At 37.8% G+C, this 20,368-nt stretch overlaps 4 protein-coding genes, 1 long non-coding RNA gene and 1 pseudogene across 5 annotated transcripts; 3 read left to right on the forward strand and 3 right to left on the reverse strand.

Annotated features, from left to right (window-relative positions):
- The first annotated feature begins 1,288 nt into the window (after positions 1–1,288).
- Positions 1,289–2,676, forward strand: LOC122310026 (F-box protein At3g07870-like). Its single transcript, XM_043123914.1, has 2 exons — positions 1,289–1,682; positions 1,714–2,676. Exons 1-2 carry the CDS (start codon positions 1,515–1,517, stop codon positions 2,674–2,676), a joined length of 1,131 nt encoding a protein of 376 aa, XP_042979848.1. The 5' UTR covers positions 1,289–1,514.
- A 1,066-nt stretch (positions 2,677–3,742) lies between these two features.
- LOC122309689 (4-hydroxy-3-methylbut-2-enyl diphosphate reductase, chloroplastic) lies at positions 3,743–16,945 on the forward strand. The gene is made up of 11 exons (XM_043123264.1): positions 3,743–3,759; positions 13,399–13,698; positions 14,071–14,267; positions 14,720–14,899; positions 15,007–15,138; positions 15,227–15,301; positions 15,391–15,496; positions 15,608–15,702; positions 16,052–16,237; positions 16,373–16,459; positions 16,599–16,945. The coding sequence occupies exons 2-11, from the start codon at positions 13,428–13,430 to the stop codon at positions 16,662–16,664; spliced, it is 1,395 nt and encodes a 464-aa protein (XP_042979198.1). The 5' UTR covers positions 3,743–3,759; positions 13,399–13,427; the 3' UTR covers positions 16,665–16,945.
- Positions 5,352–6,421, forward strand: LOC122309692 (golgin subfamily A member 6-like protein 6). The gene is made up of 2 exons (XM_043123269.1): positions 5,352–5,663; positions 5,760–6,421. The coding sequence occupies exons 1-2, from the start codon at positions 5,493–5,495 to the stop codon at positions 6,135–6,137; spliced, it is 549 nt and encodes a 182-aa protein (XP_042979203.1). The 5' UTR covers positions 5,352–5,492; the 3' UTR covers positions 6,138–6,421.
- LOC122309695 lies at positions 7,382–7,911 on the reverse strand. Its single transcript, XR_006242503.1, has 3 exons — positions 7,876–7,911; positions 7,700–7,775; positions 7,382–7,535 (listed from the first exon to the last, which is right to left on the reverse strand). It is a non-coding gene; the product is annotated as an uncharacterized LOC122309695 (long non-coding RNA).
- On the reverse strand, positions 8,462–10,681 carry LOC122310027 (protein FAR1-RELATED SEQUENCE 5-like). Its single transcript, XM_043123915.1, has 5 exons — positions 10,664–10,681; positions 9,456–10,577; positions 9,244–9,314; positions 8,597–9,123; positions 8,462–8,499 (listed from the first exon to the last, which is right to left on the reverse strand). The coding sequence occupies exons 1-5, from the start codon at positions 10,679–10,681 to the stop codon at positions 8,462–8,464; spliced, it is 1,776 nt and encodes a 591-aa protein (XP_042979849.1).
- On the reverse strand, positions 16,904–20,358 carry LOC122309693 (annotated as a pseudogene).
- Positions 20,359–20,368: the final 10 nt, after the last annotated feature.

The raw sequence follows: 20,368 nt of genomic DNA on the forward strand, positions 1-20,368 counted from the left end.
ATTTTATTCTTTTACTTTCTTTCATTTTACACTTTAAAAATATTAGTGTATTGAGTGTGAGACATGCTGTGTAGCATGTCCCGGCCGAAACATCAGATTTTTCTATGGATTGAGACTAAGGGCACGACCGTAATATAAGCATACTAGCATAAATGCCTAAAAGCAACCAAACGTATTAACCCTTTCTGAAACCAGAGTTGTGCGGCTGGTACTTACCCAAGCAAGAAAACAGAGCCGAAGACTACATGCGGATGAGCACTCATTCGAAACTAACGTTGGGCATGGAACAGAGAGACGCGGCGGATCGCGGTGGTGCGGCGCTACTGAAGAGCAGAGAGAGAGAGAGAGAAGCAAGGATAGTCACGGTGTAAGGGAAAAAAGACCCTCACCGAGGAAATTAACTGTACGCGACACTAGCTGGGAGCGGCGGAAGGGATGGCTTAAGGTATTCGGCAGAAACCTCTGCACAGGCGGCGACGATGCAGAGGGCTGGAGACGCATGGCGGTTTGTGGCTCACGGGGTCCTCTGTTTCAGAGCTTGAAAACAGGTGTCTCGGTTCTCTATACAGATGGTTAAAGTGCGGAAGTTTCCATCGGTTGCTTGGATCATTGGTGATGGTGGCGATGGCGTTGCATATGTTGACCGACCAGGCTGGCTGCGATGGTCCATTGGTTGGGAGTTGTTCTGTTTTCGAGTGGTGTGGGTGGTTGTAATATGGAGGTTGAGGCGTGGAAGTGGTCTGAACGGTGGTTAATTGTGGTACAAAACAGAGACGTACAAATTTGCTGATCAGGGTGGTTGGCTTGGTTGAGTTTCCGTGCATGTAGTTGGTTTTGTTCTGAAAAATGGGAATTCACTATGTGAATGAGTTTCAAGGTGGGTCAGTGAGCTGCTGCTTCGCGAAGAGAAAAATAAACGAAGGACCGGGCGAGAAGCAGTGGCTTTGAAGTGCAGGTGTCTAAGTCCTCTTAAACGACAGTCGATCCGTGAAAGATAAAAACAGGCAGAAGATAAGGAGAGAGTTCGGGAGTGAAACATGGAGTGTTTGAGGGATGCAGGCGTAAAAACGGAAACAAAGAAATATCATGTTTTTAACGGCGAAAGGAAGGAAGACCGCTGAAAATAAGCAGGAACCACGGCTCAAAGAAAGCGATCCAAAGAGAAACAAATAACCACGTGGGTTCGGCGTAAGAAGAGACCAAACAAAAATTTCCTAAAGCACAAGAAAAAATCACGAATGTTACAAAAGGTCAATCTAAACAAAACAAATCGGGAATAAGAAACGTAATTGAGCTACAATTCTATTTACAATACCTCTCTCTCTGAAATACAACTCCTGCAGTGTTATCGTGTTTATAAGCTGTGTTTTATGGGAGTATGCAACCAAACAGAGCGTGAAAGATTGATATCCCTTGATCGCGCAAGCCCTAAAATCGACATCTGCAAGAAGGTTTTGATGTGTGGAACACAGAACGAAGACTTTCCATAGAAATTCTTCGTTCAAGTTGCAGCAATGGATACGAGGGAGAATACTAGTCTAGAAGAAGTGCCAGGCGATGTCCTTGTAGATATTTTATGCGGACTTCCCTTAAAGACTCTGGTCCAATGCAGGGGCGTACGCAAGGAATGGCGGGATTTGCTTTCAGACCCTATATTTGTCAGCTTGCATCTCTCGAGATCGGTCACTACCCTAGCGTCTGGAGTCTGGACTGCCTCCAGACTGTTTATTGATCGAGCATTCATCTAGAGACAATGATGTAATGGTAACGAAATTGGGGATGGAGTTAGATTTTCATGGTGCGGCTTCCTGCAATGGCTTAATCTGCTCGTGGAATGACAGGGAAAAACGAGTTAGTGTATCTAATCCAATCATCGGAAAGCGCATAACTCTTCCCGAAAGCCCAAAGGAGCATGGCATTTCAGACTTCAAACCCAGGTTGGGGATTGGAATTAGTCCAGAGACAAGCCTATATAAGGTGCTTAAAATTCAATCCAGAAGACAATATGGGTCAGAAACCATATGGGCTGTAGAGATCTGTACGCTTGGAGTTGGTACTGTCACCTGGAGAAACATTGCAGATGTCCCACAGAAATGTTATTTTTCTGTAGCACTAGATGGCACTTTTTTCAATGGAATATTCCATTTTATTCTCACTCCAGATAGCCCCGAAATCAATCTCTATATCTGCTCCTTTGATTTTGACAGTGAGGAGTTCCGGTCTAATTTGGAGCTACCTCGTCCTCCCTTGGATAATGAAGAATATCATGCGTGGTTGGGTCTAAGAGTATTGACAGATTGTCTGTGTGTATCCATTATCTCTGGCCTCGGCGATGGAAATCTAGATATTGAAGTGTGGGTGATGAAGGAGTATGGTGTCACCGAGTCATGGACAAAAGTGTTTGTTTTAGAGAACCCAATGGAAAACTTATGGTCAGCTCACGGTTTCAAGATCATCAAGTACAAGAAAAACAAGGAGATCATATGTTTTATTGATGACAATATATATTCTTATGACCTCAAAAATGCAAATTTCAGATTCTTGGAGACTATCGGGACTCATTCAAAATTCTATGCACTTTTGTATGTTCCCAGTTTTGTTTGGCTTGAAGATGTTGCGGTGGGAGAAAGCTCTAATGAAATTGAGTATTGCCTTTCCGAGCTCCATATTCAATAAAATTATTATTTTAAGATTTGAAATAATTAAATTGTTTATTATATTTTACTTAAAAATTTGTAAAAATATTTCAATTAAGACATTTTTTACTTTTATTAAATGAGATTTCCTTTAAACTTGTGTCTAAATTTCATGTTGTAATTTAAATCAAGATAAATATTTGGGGTGTAGACTCGAGCTAGATTTTATTTATTTATTTATTTATTTATTTTTATTTTTTTCTTTTCAGTCCAATCCGAAATTTGGAATCCGGGTGGATTCAGATTGGTAAGATAAATTCGGATCTAGTTTTATAACCCGAATACCATAACTGAATCTTTTTTTTTTTTTAAAGATCAAAACCACCAATATCAAATTTCCATTCTATAAATAAACACTATTTCAAGGAAACTTAATAATGACTGTTTGAATCACTCCGTATGATCTCAATTAAACAAAGATACCTGGGAGTGTCTTGACATGGAAATAATAACAGCAGTCAAACTCGACAACTCTTTCGTTTTCAGAAAACTCTTGTATCATCTCATCTTAATTATTATAATTTTTTTAAATTTTTGTATAAAATAAAATAAACAATTCAAATTTTTTTAAATATCAATATAAAAATAATATATTATAATAATATTTTATTTAATTTTTAACTTTAATTTCAATTTATCGCATCTATGGCCAAAAAAAAAATAAATAAATAAACTGTAGACACCATCCTAATCAAGCCTCTGGCCATCTATTCTCTGATGGAAAACTCTACTTGCAGGCGCGGGGGGAACGAATCGCGCACCAATTCTGACGTCATCACTTAAATTAAACGGTGCGTTTTGTGTTAAGTGGAAAGAGAAATGTCTCGTGCCTTATTATTTCGTTTCCCTCTTCCGTCCCCTTCACTATTTCGTTTCCCTCTTTCAACAACCCTCCCCCCGTTAAGCTTTCCCCTCCCCCCGTGACTTTGGATTTAGGGTTTCTCCTCTATCAATCTCTATTATTCTTCATTTTCGAAATTGAAGAACGTGGAAGCCGCGGTGTAGATTTATAGAGTTTGAGAAAAAACCCTAAATCGAGATTGTAAGGCCTCTCTCTCTCTCTCTCTCTCTCTCTCTCTCTCTCTCTCTCTCTCTCTCTGGAACTGTTTTTGGCTATTTGATCTATTATCTATGATATATTGGGGGTTTTTGTTTTCATTATTATGGATGTTGTTCCTGAACTCCACGGCGTAGATCCGAGGAGTTTGGAAACCCTAAATCGAGCCAAACAGGTTTGTCTCTCTCTCAGTCGTGCTTTTGGTTATTAGATCTATTTTTTTAGATGATGAATAAACTAGAAGCCCCTAATCTGTAAGAAGATTTTTTTTAGGGTTTTTGTTCGGAAATTAATAGTCTTGGTTTCTGTACGGACAGTTTGTTTTTAGGGTTTCTGTGAGAAATTTAATGGTCTTGGTTTCTGTACGAAGATTGAGTTTTGTATAGTTATTTTAATGTTGACACCCAGAAAGCACAGGGTTTTGATGTCTTGTTTGGCTGCCGAGAAAGTGGAAGAGAATAGCTTCGAAAATTAGAATTTTTTTTATTTGTAAAAATAGAGTTTATCTTCAAGCATGTTACGTTGTTTAATTTTTGTTGAGAATATCTTTTGTTAAACCAGTTTGTGTGCTTAGATTATTTTGTTCAAGACCTAAGTAACGAAGGTCTCCTAATATGAAACCATCAAAATCTAACAAGCCTAACCCTAACAAGCCCATCTGAAGTTTGAAAATCACTAACCCTAATAATGAACCCCCCCATCTAAAGTTTGTAAATCACTAACCCTAACCACCCCCCCCCCCCAAAATCTGAAGTTTGTAAATCACTAACCCTAACCCTAACCCCCCCCCCCCCCTTCAACATCTGAAGTTTATAAATCACTAACCCTAACCCCTCCTCCCATCTGAAGTTAAAAAAACATTAACCCTAACCCCTCCCCCCATCTGAAGAGTGAAATCACTAACCTAACCCGTGGAATTTGTGGAATTAATTGGTCCTAGAATAATTGTTTGTCCACTCATATTATAATATAATTTGATCAGCTAGAAAACTCATAGAATTTGATCTTTTGAGCTAGAAAACTCATAGTTGTAGATCATGTAAGTGATTACTCTTAACTTTTTATTTTAAAAAGTAGCTAGGTAACTGCTAGCTAGCCCCTTTCTAGAACAGTTAGCTGATGTGGCCTAATTTTTATTATTATAAAGTATTTTGTGCTGCTTTTATAATTTAATTTACACTGCATAAACATATATGTCTAACAAATTTGAAGATCTTACCAATAAATAAGCATGCTTTCATATTACAGTTAGATGATGTGCCCCATTATAAATTCTAAAATATAATATATTAGGCTTTGATATCTAATTTTTAACTACATAAACATTTAGCTTGATTGTCTTGTGCAGTTTTATCTTGTGCACTTTTGTTCATTGATTGGGCAAGATCTATTATTTATGGATAATTATTCATCTAGTTTCTGTCTTTGTTCATGGCAATAAGGCTCTTATTGCCCTGACACCCTTGCATAGACGTCCATGTCATGTATTTTTAGTGATGGGGCATTACCAACTTTCATTAACTTTCATTCTGCAATTAATGTTATCACCATTGTGTCAACTTGGTTTAAGTTCATAATTTCTCTGTTTTCCACATAACACTCCCTTAACAGTAACTAAGTTGGTCCACCTCTCTTCTCTTAAAAAATACCTCTAAACCCGAGCATGAAGTTCAAATTTTAAACACTTTTTTTTCTTAGCAACAGTAAACTCCATTACCTATTTCGGAAGACAATTGAAAATGTTGTCTGGAGAAAAGGTATCGAGTGAAGATTCTTCTTCTTCACTTGTTACTCATACTTTGTCAAACAACCCAATGTGCACTTGTGGGTCACCTGCTTCACTTAGAACATCGAATACGCCAAGAAATCCAGGTCGATCATTCTTTGGGTGTTCCAAGTACAATTCTCAGGTAAATTGTATTATTCATCTTTTGACTTTCAATATTTGGGCTGCAGCCATAATTTTGGAAAATTATGTAAGGCCTTTCGTTTATTTGTTTATACAGGGGTTACCACACTGCAACTATTTCAAATGGGCAGATAGCGATAGCTGCCATGAAAGGGAAAAAGAACTTGTTAAATTAAAAATTGAGATGTTAAGAAAGGAGGAAGAGCTTCACCTTGCACAAGTAGAGGCTCAACAAATAGCCAAAGAGGTTCGAAGAAGAGAGGAAGAGGTTCAAAGAAGAGAGGAAGATGTTCGAAGAAGAGAGGAAGAGGTTCGAAGTTGGATGGTAGAGGTTCGAAAAGTCTTGGAAGAGGTTCGAAAAATAGATGGGGAAATTGTCAAGAGTGACTTGGGAGTCCAGCCTCAATGCACAAATATAAAACTGTGGTGTATAATTTTTATATTACTTTATTTGTACTTCTCACTTTCGCAGTGAATACCCACTGATCGTTGTAACCTGTGTATAAAACTGAACACTTGTGTTTCTGCTTTAGACTAGTAGTTATGGAAATGTGTATAATATTTTTTGAACAAATCCATAGTCTGAATTGTGGAACACGTTGGGAGCTTCTGGATAAAACTGCATCTAACTTGTGGTTTTCAGTTTTAGGAAGATAGCCTATTTGGAATGTATTTGGCATGTATGAAGGAAAGTGCTGATTGTGTATTTGGAATGTATGAAGATGATGCTATTTGGAATGTATTTGGCATGTTTTGGGATAAGGCTGGATTGTGTATTTGGAATGTATGTCTTGTATTTGGAATGTCTTTGGAATGATTGTGTGTTTGGAATGTTTGAGCTGAAGTCTATTTGGAATGTATTTGGCATGTTTTGGGAAAGGGCTGGATTGTGTATTTGGAATGTATGTCTTGTATTTGGAATGTCTTTGGAATGATTGTGTGTTTGGAATGTTTGAGCTGAAGTCTATTTGGAATGTATGAAGGCATGTTTTGGGAAAGGACTGTATGTCTTGTATTTGGAATGTATGAAGATAGTTTGTCTTCAGAATGTATGATAGTGTTGTGAAGATGGAAACTCCTCTCTATTGACTACTTGTTCAGGTGCTCAAATCTTCCAAATTCATTCATACAGCCTTATGATGCCGAATTTTTTTACACATTCTTTCCCGATAGTCTATTTTCCACTAAGAATCTGATATATGCTCATTATTCAACATCCATACAGCCTATCTTGTTAAGTGCCACCACATAGTAGGAATTGGTCAAAGCTGAAAAAACGCTTCATAAATTTTGTACGTGAACTCTCACCATTCATGTGTGATCACTTACGGAACAACTTTTAACCACATTGCACCAATTACCTCCTATGTTGCCCAGAACATTATAACGTGGCAAGTAAAACCTGTGCACCCTCTTCACAAGTTAACATATAATATTCAAAAATAAATAAATAAATATCAAGTCAAGCCATATACAAAGTTTTCCCAATCACGTGTATTGCATCAAAAAATAGATTTACACCATCCATCTACTATCCAACCAATATACAAATATCCACATCATCTCCTATCAGGAGCACATCTGATTCCTTTACATTACACCTATGTCCACCCATCAAAAAATAATATTCACATTGCAACTTTCCACCCATCAAAAAATCAGAGCAATCTGTTGCAACTGTCCACCCATTAAGAAAGCACCAAAACACCAACTGTCCAAATATGTCCATCACCTTACTCGGCTACTTTTGTACAAATATTGTCAGACGAACTGATCCAACCTGAAATCTTGTTGAAGCAATACTCGGCCACTTTTGTTAAAAACTGCAGGTAATCTACCAAAATTAGCTACTTTAACTGGAATCAGACCATCCCTGCAGTGGAGGGACAAGTATGTTCATACAAAACCCAGATTTTGTCAATGAGTGCAATGATAGACAAACATATTATGAAAAAACCAGATTTGGAAAGATTTATGCACAACGATTGGAAAAAATATTGCCCTGAAAAATATTTCAGGGGCATTCGAGATACAAACCCCATCAACTGACTTATTCCCACGGTTGTGTCTCAGGCAAGCTCGACGGCTGAGTTCCATCCGTCCCAAATTGCATCTGTGAGTTATAATATATTAGTTATAACTCTAAATAAGCAACATATCATTACAATATCCCTCATCTACACAATATTCACAAGTTAAAGAAGAATATTTACACTTTCTTGAGTCAACTGAACGGCAACACCGAACTCAGTGGCTCTAAAGTCCAACACTTCTATCGTGTTTTGAGGCGGCTAACAAGAAATCTAAACTTGTTAGATATTATTTTTTTAAAAATAATATATATAACACCAAACTGAAAATTAAGAGTTGAATTAGTCCATCTGATTTTTTCAAAAAGATACCAATATTCAACATACATTACCTGAACTGGGACATTTTGTTCAATGGGAACATCTGTTTGGCCAAATAAATTTCTACACGTTCGAACAACTTCGCCTTCTAGTCCATGCGGCTACGAGGTACAAAAAAAAAAAAACCACAATAAGTTGAGTGTATGATAAGAAATATGTATTTTAGCAAAACCTCCGTTTGAAGTAATAGAAGCTGAAACTCATTATGCATGGACTACTCAATGAACCTGTTTACGTTTAGCTTTATGACTAGCCTTCTTCGTCGCGGGTTTCACTCTCTCAATCATTGATTTTTTCCTAAGAGATGGCGGTCTGCCTTTTCCTCGCACTACATGGGGACTAAGCACTTTGGTTGAACTCGCAACTGTCAACTCATCGGGTGTATGAATTACAACCTGAATTGGAGGTGGCTTCTTCGTGCGGTAGCTATTGTTCAATGCATCTAAATTAGCTAGGATATCCTCAGTGTGCTCATCAAATGATGCTGCATTTGTGGCTACTTCGTAGCATTTCTTGATGATACGTGAATATCTCCTCACTTCAGGCCTCTGATCAACGATGTCATAACTACTTCTAATAAGAGTGTATGTTCTTGTTATGTCTTTCCTCCATCGATCTAGTATGTACTTATCTGGAACTGTACGGACTTTGTTAACTCTCATAATGCCCAAGACATGTCTACACAAAATCCTTCTCATCTCAAACAAGGCACATGAACACTGCACTTCACATTCGGTCTGATTAAAGTAGACTGTGTGGGTAACCTCTTTGATGAAATCGTCAACATTCATTTCATCTTCGACATGGTAAGTGGCAATTACCCCATCCTTGCGGTCAAGAGTTGGAAGAGTTGCAAGCATCCCTATTACCTCTTTTTGAACTTCTCTAAATTTATTGCAAGTGTATATGTCTTGGAAAATCTTCTCAAGTGGCGAGGGAGATACAACGGGAATTGTGACATTGAATGAGTGGAAGTCTGCAGCACTTTCATTCTCAATCTTCTTCCTCAAGGCATTATCGAACTGATCGACAAACTCTTTTAAGTTTGTCCTCGCATGAACATACCCATCAAAAAAAGCATTCATGCTCTCGTTTCGTTGGGTTGTACTCATTCCAGCCCAGAAAACGTCTTTCATGAACACCGGTGCCCAATACGTACGTTCATCGTACAAACTCTTCAACCATACATTATCCTGCAAGTTGTACTTCGTAATTAACTCCTCCCAAGATTTCTCAAACTCCTGTATTGTGTGAGAGTCATATACACAATTTAGCAACTGAGTTTTCAACCCTGTTTTGTATGCACCATGTGAACCTAGCTTCTCGGGCAATTTTTTTAATATGTGCCATAAGCAAAATCTGTGCCGGGTATTTGGAAATACGAGACTTATTGCATTTTTCATGGCTCTATCTTGATCTGTGATAATCACCTTGGGAGCTTCACCATCCATACAGTTCAACCAAGTATGAAACAACCATGTAAACGTTTCTGTATCCTCGCTAGAAATTAATGCTGCCCCCAACAAAATTGACTGGCCATGATGGTTTACACCAACAAACGGTGCAAACGGCATCCCATATCTGTTTGTCAAGTATGTCGTGTCGAATGTGACGACATCACCAAAATATTTGTACGATGCCCTACTTCGTGCATCCGCCCAAAATACATTCCTCAACCGCCCGCCATCATCCATATCCATTAGTGAAAAAAACCCGTCATTCTTGTATTGCATCCGGGCAAAGTACTCACGGAGGGCTCCAGCTCCCCCTTTCCCAAGTCGAAGGTGACGTGCCTTGTCGATATAGTTACGACAGTCTTTTTCATTGAAAGGCAAGTTTTCAAAGCCACCCGCTTCTTGCACAAGAGAGGCGAAACTCTTGTTCATTCTAATCCCAGCCTGATCATTTATATCTAACACCCTCTTCACAGACTCGCTGACTTCTCTGTTGCAGCGAAAGAACCTCGACTTCTGTGGACTTAGACCGTGATTATGAGAATTGTTAACACTCGACAACTTCAACACCCCTTTCTTGAATAAGGCATTTATCCTTGCCTTACAGTCTGTCTTACATGTCGGACGTGGTCTAGCGACATTTGACGTACGGTTCCTTGCCTTGCCACCCCGAGCACAGCCCAATGTCACATATCTAACACTCCCATCCTCAAACCTATGACTCCGTTGTGTCATTATGGGAAAGCCGCTTTGTTGCCCATATCTTTTATAGTAACAAAGTAACTCCTCTTCAGATTCAAACACCATTCCCAATTTCAGCTCCTCAACGATTTCGGCACCCTCAGTATGGACAATATTTTCTGCCCCAGTCCCAAATTGATCGGCCTGTTTCAATTCAACATGATCATTATACGAGGACGTAGGCATACTATTTCCCGTAGAGTCTAGATTATGTTTTTCAAGTTCAACGGCATGGCTTGAACTTGAACTTGTAGAGTCTTCTCCAATCGGAGGGTTATCTGATGACTGAATTGGAGGTAGCGGATTTGCCTGCAGTTTACACCCACAAAATGGAATAAATTTTATACACTCTGTCTATAAAAATAAGCTGGCTATCTAACAAACGAATTTTTTACCTGACTTGTCCAAGTCATTGGGTTCAAATCTGGAAGCGCTACAAATGGCGGTAACCATGCATGTGGAATTGGTGGATTACAACCATGCATATAGTTTGACAAATCGGGAAACAATTGGCTCTCTATCGCCTAAACATTGAAAACTAAAATGATTATGAAACAAAGATCAAGTGAACATATTGCATAATAGTATTTCCTCCAGGAGGCATTCATCGAAGTGAATACAATGGTCTTGTGCCAACTACGGAACAAGACCACTCATGATAAGCCCAAGAACTGAATTTTAACGTTCCAAAATTATTACCTGGGTTAATGGATTTGTTGGATGCTCTGCGGTAGGAGGTGTACTAGAAGATGCATGCTCCTTCCCTTTCTCCATCTAAAGAATATTGATGAACATTAAAATTAGTCTTATACAAAATTTATAAAATGCTCCTGCCCTTTCAAATGCTACTCTCTTATTAATAATAATAATCATATATATTCAAAAATTATAAAATTTTTAAAGGTTTAAAAATGCGAAATCATTATATTTCGCATAAATATAATGTGCAACTTTTGTGTAAACAAAAAAAGAAACTGGCAATTGAAAACTCACATGGGTAAAAAACTAATGAAGTTGATGTATAATTAGACTGAGAAAATCTAGCCAATGATCAAGCAACTTGCAGCATTTACATTCTTCAGCTATTTTGCAGTAGTTAGAATAGAATGTATTTTGGCTATAGCCTTGAGAATAGTATGAGATGCATTGACTTAACCCTAATTTGGTATGTATCTAACCTGAAACTTTTAAAGAAGTACTCTTCAATATCATAACGTTAATGAGAAAAATTGGATTTCATGAAACAAGAGAAGTCATCAGCCGTATGCATTATGAGATGTATAAAATGTGTGAGCCATTCCATAAACATACAAACAGTATTATATCCCACGGCTAAAAGAGGTCCATGCACTTTTCATAGCTAGTCTCTCAGTCTCACATTGCACAGTTGTGAGACTATTATTCGTACCCACATTAAAATCACCAGAAAATATAACTACTTATAATTACACACGGTTGTTAGATAATTAATGAAACAAACTAACCATATGGCCAGATCTCAGACCCTTTTTCCTACATCATAGCAACACTACTCTGTTTAAGCTACCATTTCACTAATAGTTTTTAAATGATTGCATGGGTAACTAAGGCAGCTGCTTTTCACCATGTTCTCTGAACTGCAATTATTTCCAGGCTTTAACTACAATTTCTAATATTAGAAATGCATATGCATGTACCTTCTACCTAAACCTATTTGTTCTTCATTTTTTTCGGTGCCCAACACTCACATATCATATATTTCAACTATTTTGCAGAAAAATTATGGGAAATTTTTGTTTCTCTTTCGAAAATAACTAACACTTTCTCATGTAAAATAAAACACCATCTTGTTATGCAACAGAAAAAAAAAAACATCAAGGTTACCTGCTTGTTCTAAAAAATATCACGAAAACTAAAAATTTGGAAGCTTGTACTTTTCGAGAAGACGATGGTTTACATTTGAAATCGGAATGCTGCCTGGGATTCAGTTGCTGAGACCAAAATGTACTGTAATGACAGAAAATATAGCAAAACAGAGACTAATGAGATGAAAATACAGAAACTGGGAGATGAAAATACAGAATGAAAAGCTGAGTTGGTCGCCGGAGTGAAAATGATGGAGGAGATCAATGGAACTCACCGACGAAGAGCCTGTCGGAGAGGAACCGGTCGCAGAGGAGGCCGGTCGCAATCCTCGTCGCAGCGAACACTGAATGGAGCTGAAGCTAGCTTCCGAAGCACGTTTCGTGCTTTCTAAACATTTCCCTCCTTTTGCCTTTTTTTTTTTTTTCACTGCCACGTCACCATTCGTGCGCGATCCGCTCCGCGGCGCGCTTGCATGTAGAAGAATTGAATCCTCAAACGGTCGGAGTGATGGGAGAGGATGGCGTTAACGGCTTCCACAAGAAAGAAGTGGATAAAATTGATAATTAATAATAATTTATTTTGTAAATTAATATTTTATATTGTGATATAACAATAATATTATTTATTTTACATTGTTACTTATTTTATTTAAAAAAAACTTTTAAAAAGTATTAAAATTATTTTTTTTAAAAACCTTGGTAATTTAAACATGAAATCATAATTTCTTTTTTTTTTAAATGCTATAAAAATATATTTTAAAGTTTAAACAATTTTTTGTAAAGTATTAATAAATCCAAATTAAATCCGGTTATGGTTACAATCCAGATATATAGATTTATAGCGCTACAAAAGGAAAAAAATCCAATTATTCGTCCGATTTTTAGAATATAGATCTGGATCTAATAATAAACATAGGAAATAAGTATTTGTACAGAAATTGTTATATTTAAAAATTATATGTGATAAATATTAAATATGCTGAGATTTATGTCTAAATGTATTTGATATTACCATATAATTTTGAATGAAAAAAAGAAGAAGGGAAATCTATGGTCCTATTTTATTTGACGAGTCTAGAAAGAAAGAAAGAAAGCAAAGCCACACGTTTAAGTAATTTTTAAGAAGGAAATTAAGGACAAAATTTGAGGCCAACAATGTGATTCGCGAATCACTTCAGAAAACAACAAAACAAACAAAAATAAAACAAGGAAAACGAGGTGGGTGGCTGCCTACGGATAAAGCCAGCAGTACTCTGGTCTCAGCAATCACTCGTTATCGTGCGCCACTCTCTCTCTCTCTCTCTCTTTACGTGCCATGGCGATCTCTCTCCAACTCTGCCGAATTCCTACTCCTACGGACCTCTTCTTTCCCGAGAGCCTCTCAGGAGCCGGATCTCTCCGTTTCCGGAAGCCTCTTTCCGTCCGATGTGCCGGCGATTCTTCATCTCCTTCGTCTTCGGTGGCGGTCGACTCTGATTTCGATGCGAAGGTCTTCAGGAAGAACTTGACGAGGAGTGAGAATTATAATCGGAAAGGCTTCGGTCGCAAGGAGGAGACACTGGACCTCATGAACCGCGAGTACACCAGTGAGTTTTTTAATTAAATCGCTCGGAAGGGCTTATTATGCGTTTGAATTTTTGCAAATTTTTTTTTCCGGATAATTATGCAAAATGATTTTAAGATTATCATTATAGCGAATTTACATCAACCGGAGCGTAGTTCATATAAGGTCCAGGTTACAATTATATATGAAAATCACTATTGGCTCGAACTTATTCTAAATTTAATACCTACCAACTCGAGCTAACATTACCATGAGCTTTTCGGAAATTTACCCTTGTTATAGTCCATTTATCAATTCCTTCCAATGAGAAATGTGGCTGTACATTATTTTCTTACGTTTTGGTGCTTTGATTGGGGTTGTCGTTTGTGTGCTAATTCTGTATTGAAAATTTCAGGTGACATCATAAAGACTTTGAAGGAAAATGGAAATGAGTATAAATGGGGAAATGTTACCGTGAAGCTGGCGGAATCTTACGGTTTTTGCTGGGGCGTTGAGCGGGCTGTCCAAATTGCGTATGAAGCGAGGAAACAGTTTCCAGATGAGAGGATTTGGATTACTAATGAGATTATTCACAACCCAACTGTTAATAAGGTCACTAAACTTTATAACCAATCTTCAAGGTCATTTGAATTTAAAGGAACTTGCTAAATTTGTTTCATGTTGCTTTGAGTGTTTTCTGGTGTTGGATTCTGGCGAAGATAGGAGTAGAAATTATGATTTAATTCTTCTTAGAAAAAGGGTTGTTTCGTATATGACCAATTACATCAGTCATGGGCTTTCATATTATGTACCAAATGAGTTTTTGGCACAAGAGTCCTTGTCTAAAAGTACTTTTAAAAAATCACATTGATGCCTGGAAACCACCAGCTGCAAGCCTAATCTCTCTTACTTTTTGATTTGTGCTTTATCGTTTTTTCTCGTGTAATTGTGCACCTGGTTGGTTTTTTTTAGTTTGGTCGAGAAGTTCCTCATCCTTTTATATGTATCAATTCTATATTTGTTTCTCATAACCTTCACTAATGTGGTCTTTATATTTATTGCAGCGGTTAGAGGAGATGGAGGTGCAGAATATTCCCATTGAGGAAGGTGAGAAGCAGTTTGATGTTGTTGACAAAGGTGATGTTGTCATTTTGCCTGCTTTTGGAGCTGCAGTGGAAGAGATGTTGACTTTGAGTGACAAAAATGTACAAATTGTGGATACAACTTGTCCATGGGTGTCTAAGGTATCTTTTGCAGATATTAGCCTCTTGTTTCATCGGTGCATATTTTCTTCTTAAATTCTTTATCTTTTTTAATAATTCAAGTTATATCTCTATAAATTTGTGTGAAGGTATGGAATACTGTTGAGAAGCATAAGAAAGGAGATTACACCTCAATCATTCATGGAAAATATGCTCATGAGGAAACTGTAGCAACTGCATCTTTTGCTGGGAAGTATATTATTGTCAAGAACATGGCAGAGGTATATCCTAGATGCAGCTAACAGCTTCTTACTTTTGGCACTTTTGTACAAGGAATATATTTTTTTCATATGGACTTTGAGAATGCAGGCAATGTATGTATGTGACTACGTTCTTGGGGGTGAACTTAATGGATCGAGCTCAACCAAAGAGGAATTTCTACAAGTACAGATCTTTTTGCTATTTGAGCTTTAATTTCTTGTATTTTTGGCATAATGCAGATTTTTAGTGATTAATCATTGTCTTGCCTGCAGAAATTTAAAAATGCAGTCTCAAAGGGCTTTGATCCAGATAAGGACTTGGTAAAAGTTGGCATTGCAAATCAGACAACAATGCTTAAGGGAGAAACAGAAGAGATTGGTTAGTTTTGTAGTTTTGCTAATTCAATTCTTATTTTCTCAAGAAGCTGCTACTTGTAATATTTGTCCAAAATTTCCACTTATCTCCCAAAAAAAACTTACAATTTCACAGGGAAGTTAGTAGAAAGGACAATGATGCGCAAGTATGGAGTGGAAAACGTTAATGAGCACTTCATAAGCTTCAATACCATTTGTGATGCTACTCAAGTAATTTTCTTTTCCCTAATCCTATGGTTTTACTTGGTTAGTTCTTTAGGAAATATATATATATATATTTTTATATGTAGTTTTCCAGGAAATTAAAATATATGTCTATATTCTGCTGAATAGAGTATGAGGTCTTTCCTTACATAATCTTCATCTTCTCTCTATCGTCCTTGTTAGCTGACTTCATATTATAGGAAGAAAAGATATTTCTTATAACCCCCATTAGCAGCACACCACCTGACTACTCAACTGCTCACGTGTGGCCAACTTGCAGAGCAGCCAAAGCAAAGTTGCTTTGAGGCTTTGTGATCTTTTAGGCAGCTAATTTAGTAGTTTGTTTCATTTGCAGGAGCGTCAAGATGCAATGTATAAGCTGGTGGACGAAAAGATAGATCTTATGTTGGTGGTTGGTGGGTGGAACTCAAGCAATACTTCACACCTACAAGAGATTGCAGAGGCCCGTGGAATCCCCTCATATTGGATTGACAGTGAACAGAGAATAGGTCCCGGAAATAAAATAGCTTATAAGCTCAATGTAAGCACGGAAGCATAGAGTTCCATTTTTTCAACTGGTTTTCGATTTCCAAGTTTTTTCTTGTCTGCTTTTCCTCTGATTTCATTTTCATTTAAGTACCTGTCTTTGAATTGTTTTACTGTGAATTTCTGATAGCATGGCGAGTTGGTTGAACAAGAAAACTGGCTACCGAAGGGTCCCATAACACTTGGTGTAACATCTGGTGCCTCAACTCCAGATAAGGTAATTTTCTTGGAGGCAAAAGTTGTTTTAATCCTGGAAAGCCATTTTTGAACTAGGTCAACTTCCATTACCGTGCTGGATTTTGAATGCCATTGGGTATAGAAGTAATATAAACTGTCTCCTTTTGGATTTTAACCAGGTTGTTGAGGATGTTCTTATCAAGGTGTTTGACATGAAACGTGAAGAAGCCTTGCAACTGGTGTAATTTAGGTTGGTCTAGATGTATGCATCAGCTAGAGAGTATCAGTGTAACACTGCAAGAGAATTGAGGGATTTATACAGGTTTTACAGCCTCAATGTACTCTAGCTTAAACATTAGGGCTGGAATGTTCAGACTTTTATCAATAGTTGTTCTATACTTAGTGCCCCTATGCAACGGCCTACAGTTGGAGAATGTTGTACATAATTCTGTTCTGTCTTCAAGATGACTCTTTACAGACATGATGCAAAAGGATGGGCATCAATGGAATTGCTCCTTTAAACATAGATGCTGCTTTACATAAGTTTCCTGTTTAAAAATAGTCCCCCATACATATATATATATATATTATATGCATAAAAAATAGGGCCATATCGTGTTTAATTCCCTGTATTACAAACATAGGTCCTGCATTACATAAATTTCGTTGCAGAGACTGCAACAAAACTCTTTCATTCTCCTGTCTTTTTCCCTTCTTTTCATTTTTCGGCAGATAAAGACAGGCACAAGTTCTTGTGGCTTGGAAACTTGCCCTGGCCGAAAAATGCATGTACGGCTGCACCTATATCTTTAGAAGGACAACTTCAATGGCTGAACCAAAGTTTAATTGAACCAACTTGGGATGGAGTGCTTCTCTTATTTCCTATGCTAGACATTCAGATAGCATTTGAGCAACTTCTTGGCCTTGACTCAAAAGTTCAAAATAGCGATCCAATATCCTCACTTCAAGTGCACGTTCTTTCCATTCCAATGCCTCATAAGCTAGCCACTAATTCTGTCAGGTTCCTTGGAATGAGATAATACAACTATTTATGGAACCCGATCAAGCAAGCGATTCATCTCTTCTGGAAATTCAGCCTCGGTTCGTTTTTCATACTACAGAAAATATGAAGAGAGTATGAACAAACTGGAATCGTGTTTTCAACAAAGCTATATTGAACCAAAAATAGAATTGAAAAATGAAAATTTTAGCGTTAACATCTTTGTACCCTTAGATTAGATTAGTTATGATGCAGGGAATGGTGTTTTTTGACGTAAAGTTCATCATCATTGTAACGGGTGTCAAAATATAAATAGCACATAACAGTTTTTAAGAACCTGTATCAAAATTAAAGCATTCGTTGCAATCCTTGAAACAAACATAGCGAATCTCTATCAATTACACAGAAATGATCCCTGTGAATGAGATAGATAGCTGATGCAAGTTGTGAGCATTAAAGCACCAAATCCAACATAAACAAGTGGCACTCTGGGGTCAGTCTGAGATGAAACCATGCTTAGTTCCAACACAAACAAAAATAAGCAGTCAAGAACAATTCATATTGCTTATGAAATTAGTCAATTTGAGTTGTCACCTTCAAGTCGAGGCCACTGCTGCGTATTGCATCTGCGATAATAATTCTTGTGCCATCCATGTCAATTTGGAGCTTGGAGCTAGGCCGTCTAACTCCCACAAATTGCCCTTTCCTGATCGTATAGGATAATTGACTATAGATCACGAGCAAGCATTGATCTGAGTTTCCAGCGAAAGAGGCAAAAAGAAATTAGATTAGTGAGAAAACACAGGGAAAAACGCATGGCTCTGCCTACAAAATACGTGCATTCCCTCATCCCTAAAAGAATCAGCATATCCAGTCATTGAGAAATACACATTCCTTTCACATTAGGAGACTCAAAGTCTACTGGTAAGGTCTCAAAAAGCTTCTTGTCTCCATTGATTTTTAGAGGTGCCATAGCCAGATTTAAAGGTCCTTCATCATCCTCAAGTATTTGGAGTGCTGAAAAACTCCAATCTGTCTGGTATATGGTAATCCCATCGTCCCTTTTTTTCTTATGATATTGAACAAGTAATAAGGCAGAGCGAAGTACAGAGAAAGAATACCAAAAGAAAAGAAAGAAAGAAAGTATATAAAAAAACTGTACAGTAATCCCATCATACCTTAAAGGATCATTCACGCTAATGGTTTTCCTCATTACCTCCTTCCCATCAATGTCAAACAGTGATCAGTGTGAAACTGGGACACCTACAAAGCCAGAGAAAAGAAATCATTCCATGAGGAGGCTTCATCACTAAAAGATTACCGAAGGAACATAATCAATTAGAATGCTATAGCCTATAGGGCTTCATCACGATAGAGTTATGAACACCCACTAACCCATGGATTCTGGTCTGAAATCTGTGGCGAATGAAAAAGGAAAAATATTTCCAGGAAGCCTTTGATAAAATATAAGATTTAGACACAGAACCATTAAAGCTTACGAAAAGCTATTTTCGTCTTGATGGATTATAACTGATGTAAAAAAAAATCAATATTTACCTCTCCACTGTCGTAGTAGTCTATGCAGAATCTGTTGACATGAACCTCGGTATTGAAAGCTTCAATTGGAGTACAGAGAAACCCACTCGGGCCTAGTACATCTCCAACAAAAAAATTCAGCCCCTGTGGAACTGTGACTGAACCTCTGAAGCTCCCAGTAGCACTAGGAGTTCCACCAGCCGTTATCAGTAGCATTGCTAAGTGTACTCCAATTGGGGCAAATCGACAGGCAAGTCAAGTCCTTTCAAGAAAACCTACGGCAACCGCAAATTGGATTGCATTCAGGGTATTGTTAATATAAGGTATTCCCAGAATTTTACTTCTCCTAGTAAAATGAACGTCTACCCAAAAGAACATGCATGAAATTTTGTGTCAATGTACATACACCGTGGATGATTGTACGGAATACAACAACTTACACCAATTAAGTTAAAGGAAAAGTGAACGAGAGTAAGAAAACAGAGCAAGCAACATAAGATGGTATTACCCGTATCCAGATCCCATCAGAATAGCATATATCTTTACTGATGCTCTGTGCAGAATGTCCGAATATTCTTGCTTACGAATAGCCTCAACAGAGTCTAAAAACTCCATCTACACATTTCAATCAAGTTTTGATATTGAAAAAAGTTTTGATATTGAAAATTTTCTCCCATTCATTCCTAGAAAGAGAGGATACAAATATGAGGGTGATTCAAACGACCTTCTTGCAATCTGGACCAGGGGGGTCTGTGTTGTGTAAGTGCATGAGTGATGCACCCAGGAGAACCAACGTTCCAAGAGAACTGGGGGACGTGTACATGTGGTCAAACCCAAGAGTGAGAACCCATCTCCAAGTGAAGAATCCCAATAACGGATTGCCTTCAGGGTACTTTTGAAAGCAGAAGTCTGGAGCTTCGCCTTGATCAATGACAGTACCTGTAGAAGCATTGGATAGAAACAAGAATTGTACGAAAAGGCATTGCTTTTGGCGTACCAAGTTTAAAATGCCAATATTCACGCAATAAGCAATTTATATGGACAAAACTCGAAAGAAATGAAGGCATTTTTCTTAGAACCACGGCCCTGTACTTATATACCCGATCGTCCCCAATTCCCAGAAAAAGGGATGGATTAAAAAAAGATAAATAATAAATTGGATGAATTAGGCAAAACATACCCAGGGCCATCAGGCCAGCGAGGGTTGACATTTCTCCAATAGCCAAAGGCAGATTAGACAAAATCGCCAGAACCCTTCTGGGGAACCTCTTCAAAAGCCTCACACGACCTCCACTCCCTGACTTTACTGGAAACTTCGCATTTCCAGTGACTCCACCGCGTTCCTCTCCCAGCTTCGGCGCCACCTCTGATAGCACAATCTTCTTGGATGTCTTGAGGTGTCTTCAGCTTGCA

The sequence above is a fragment of the Carya illinoinensis genome, chromosome 5, assembly GCF_018687715.1.
Source record: "Carya illinoinensis cultivar Pawnee chromosome 5, C.illinoinensisPawnee_v1, whole genome shotgun sequence".
In the NCBI taxonomy this organism is placed as follows: Eukaryota; Viridiplantae; Streptophyta; class Magnoliopsida; order Fagales; family Juglandaceae; genus Carya; species Carya illinoinensis.

What these genes read in the sequence shown, in the direction of transcription:
- LOC122310026 (XM_043123914.1), top strand. Translation starts at nt 1,515, where the DNA reads ATGGATACGAGGGAGAATACTAGTCTAGAAGAAGTGCCAGGCGATGTC. An exon ending in GCTTGCATCTCTCGAGATCG is followed by an intron (nt 1,683 to 1,713) that starts GTCACTACCCTA and finishes GAGTCTGGACTG; the next exon opens with CCTCCAGACTGTTTATTGAT.
- LOC122309692 (XM_043123269.1), top strand. Translation starts at nt 5,493, where the DNA reads ATGTTGTCTGGAGAAAAGGTATCGAGTGAAGATTCTTCTTCTTCACTT. An exon ending in GTTCCAAGTACAATTCTCAG is followed by an intron (nt 5,664 to 5,759) that starts GTAAATTGTATT and finishes TTGTTTATACAG; the next exon opens with GGGTTACCACACTGCAACTA.
- LOC122310027 (XM_043123915.1), bottom strand. An exon ending in TGAAAAATGCAATAAGTCTC is followed by an intron (nt 9,315 to 9,455) that starts GTATTTCCAAAT and finishes CACACAATACAG; the next exon opens with GAGTTTGAGAAATCTTGGGA. An exon ending in TGAAGTGAGGAGATATTCAC is followed by an intron (nt 8,500 to 8,596) that starts GTATCATCAAGA and finishes ATTGAACAATAG; the next exon opens with CTACCGCACGAAGAAGCCAC.
- LOC122309689 (XM_043123264.1), top strand. Translation starts at nt 13,428, where the DNA reads ATGGCGATCTCTCTCCAACTCTGCCGAATTCCTACTCCTACGGACCTC. An exon ending in AAATAGCTTATAAGCTCAAT is followed by an intron (nt 16,238 to 16,372) that starts GTAAGCACGGAA and finishes AATTTCTGATAG; the next exon opens with CATGGCGAGTTGGTTGAACA. An exon ending in GTGCCTCAACTCCAGATAAG is followed by an intron (nt 16,460 to 16,598) that starts GTAATTTTCTTG and finishes GATTTTAACCAG; the next exon opens with GTTGTTGAGGATGTTCTTAT.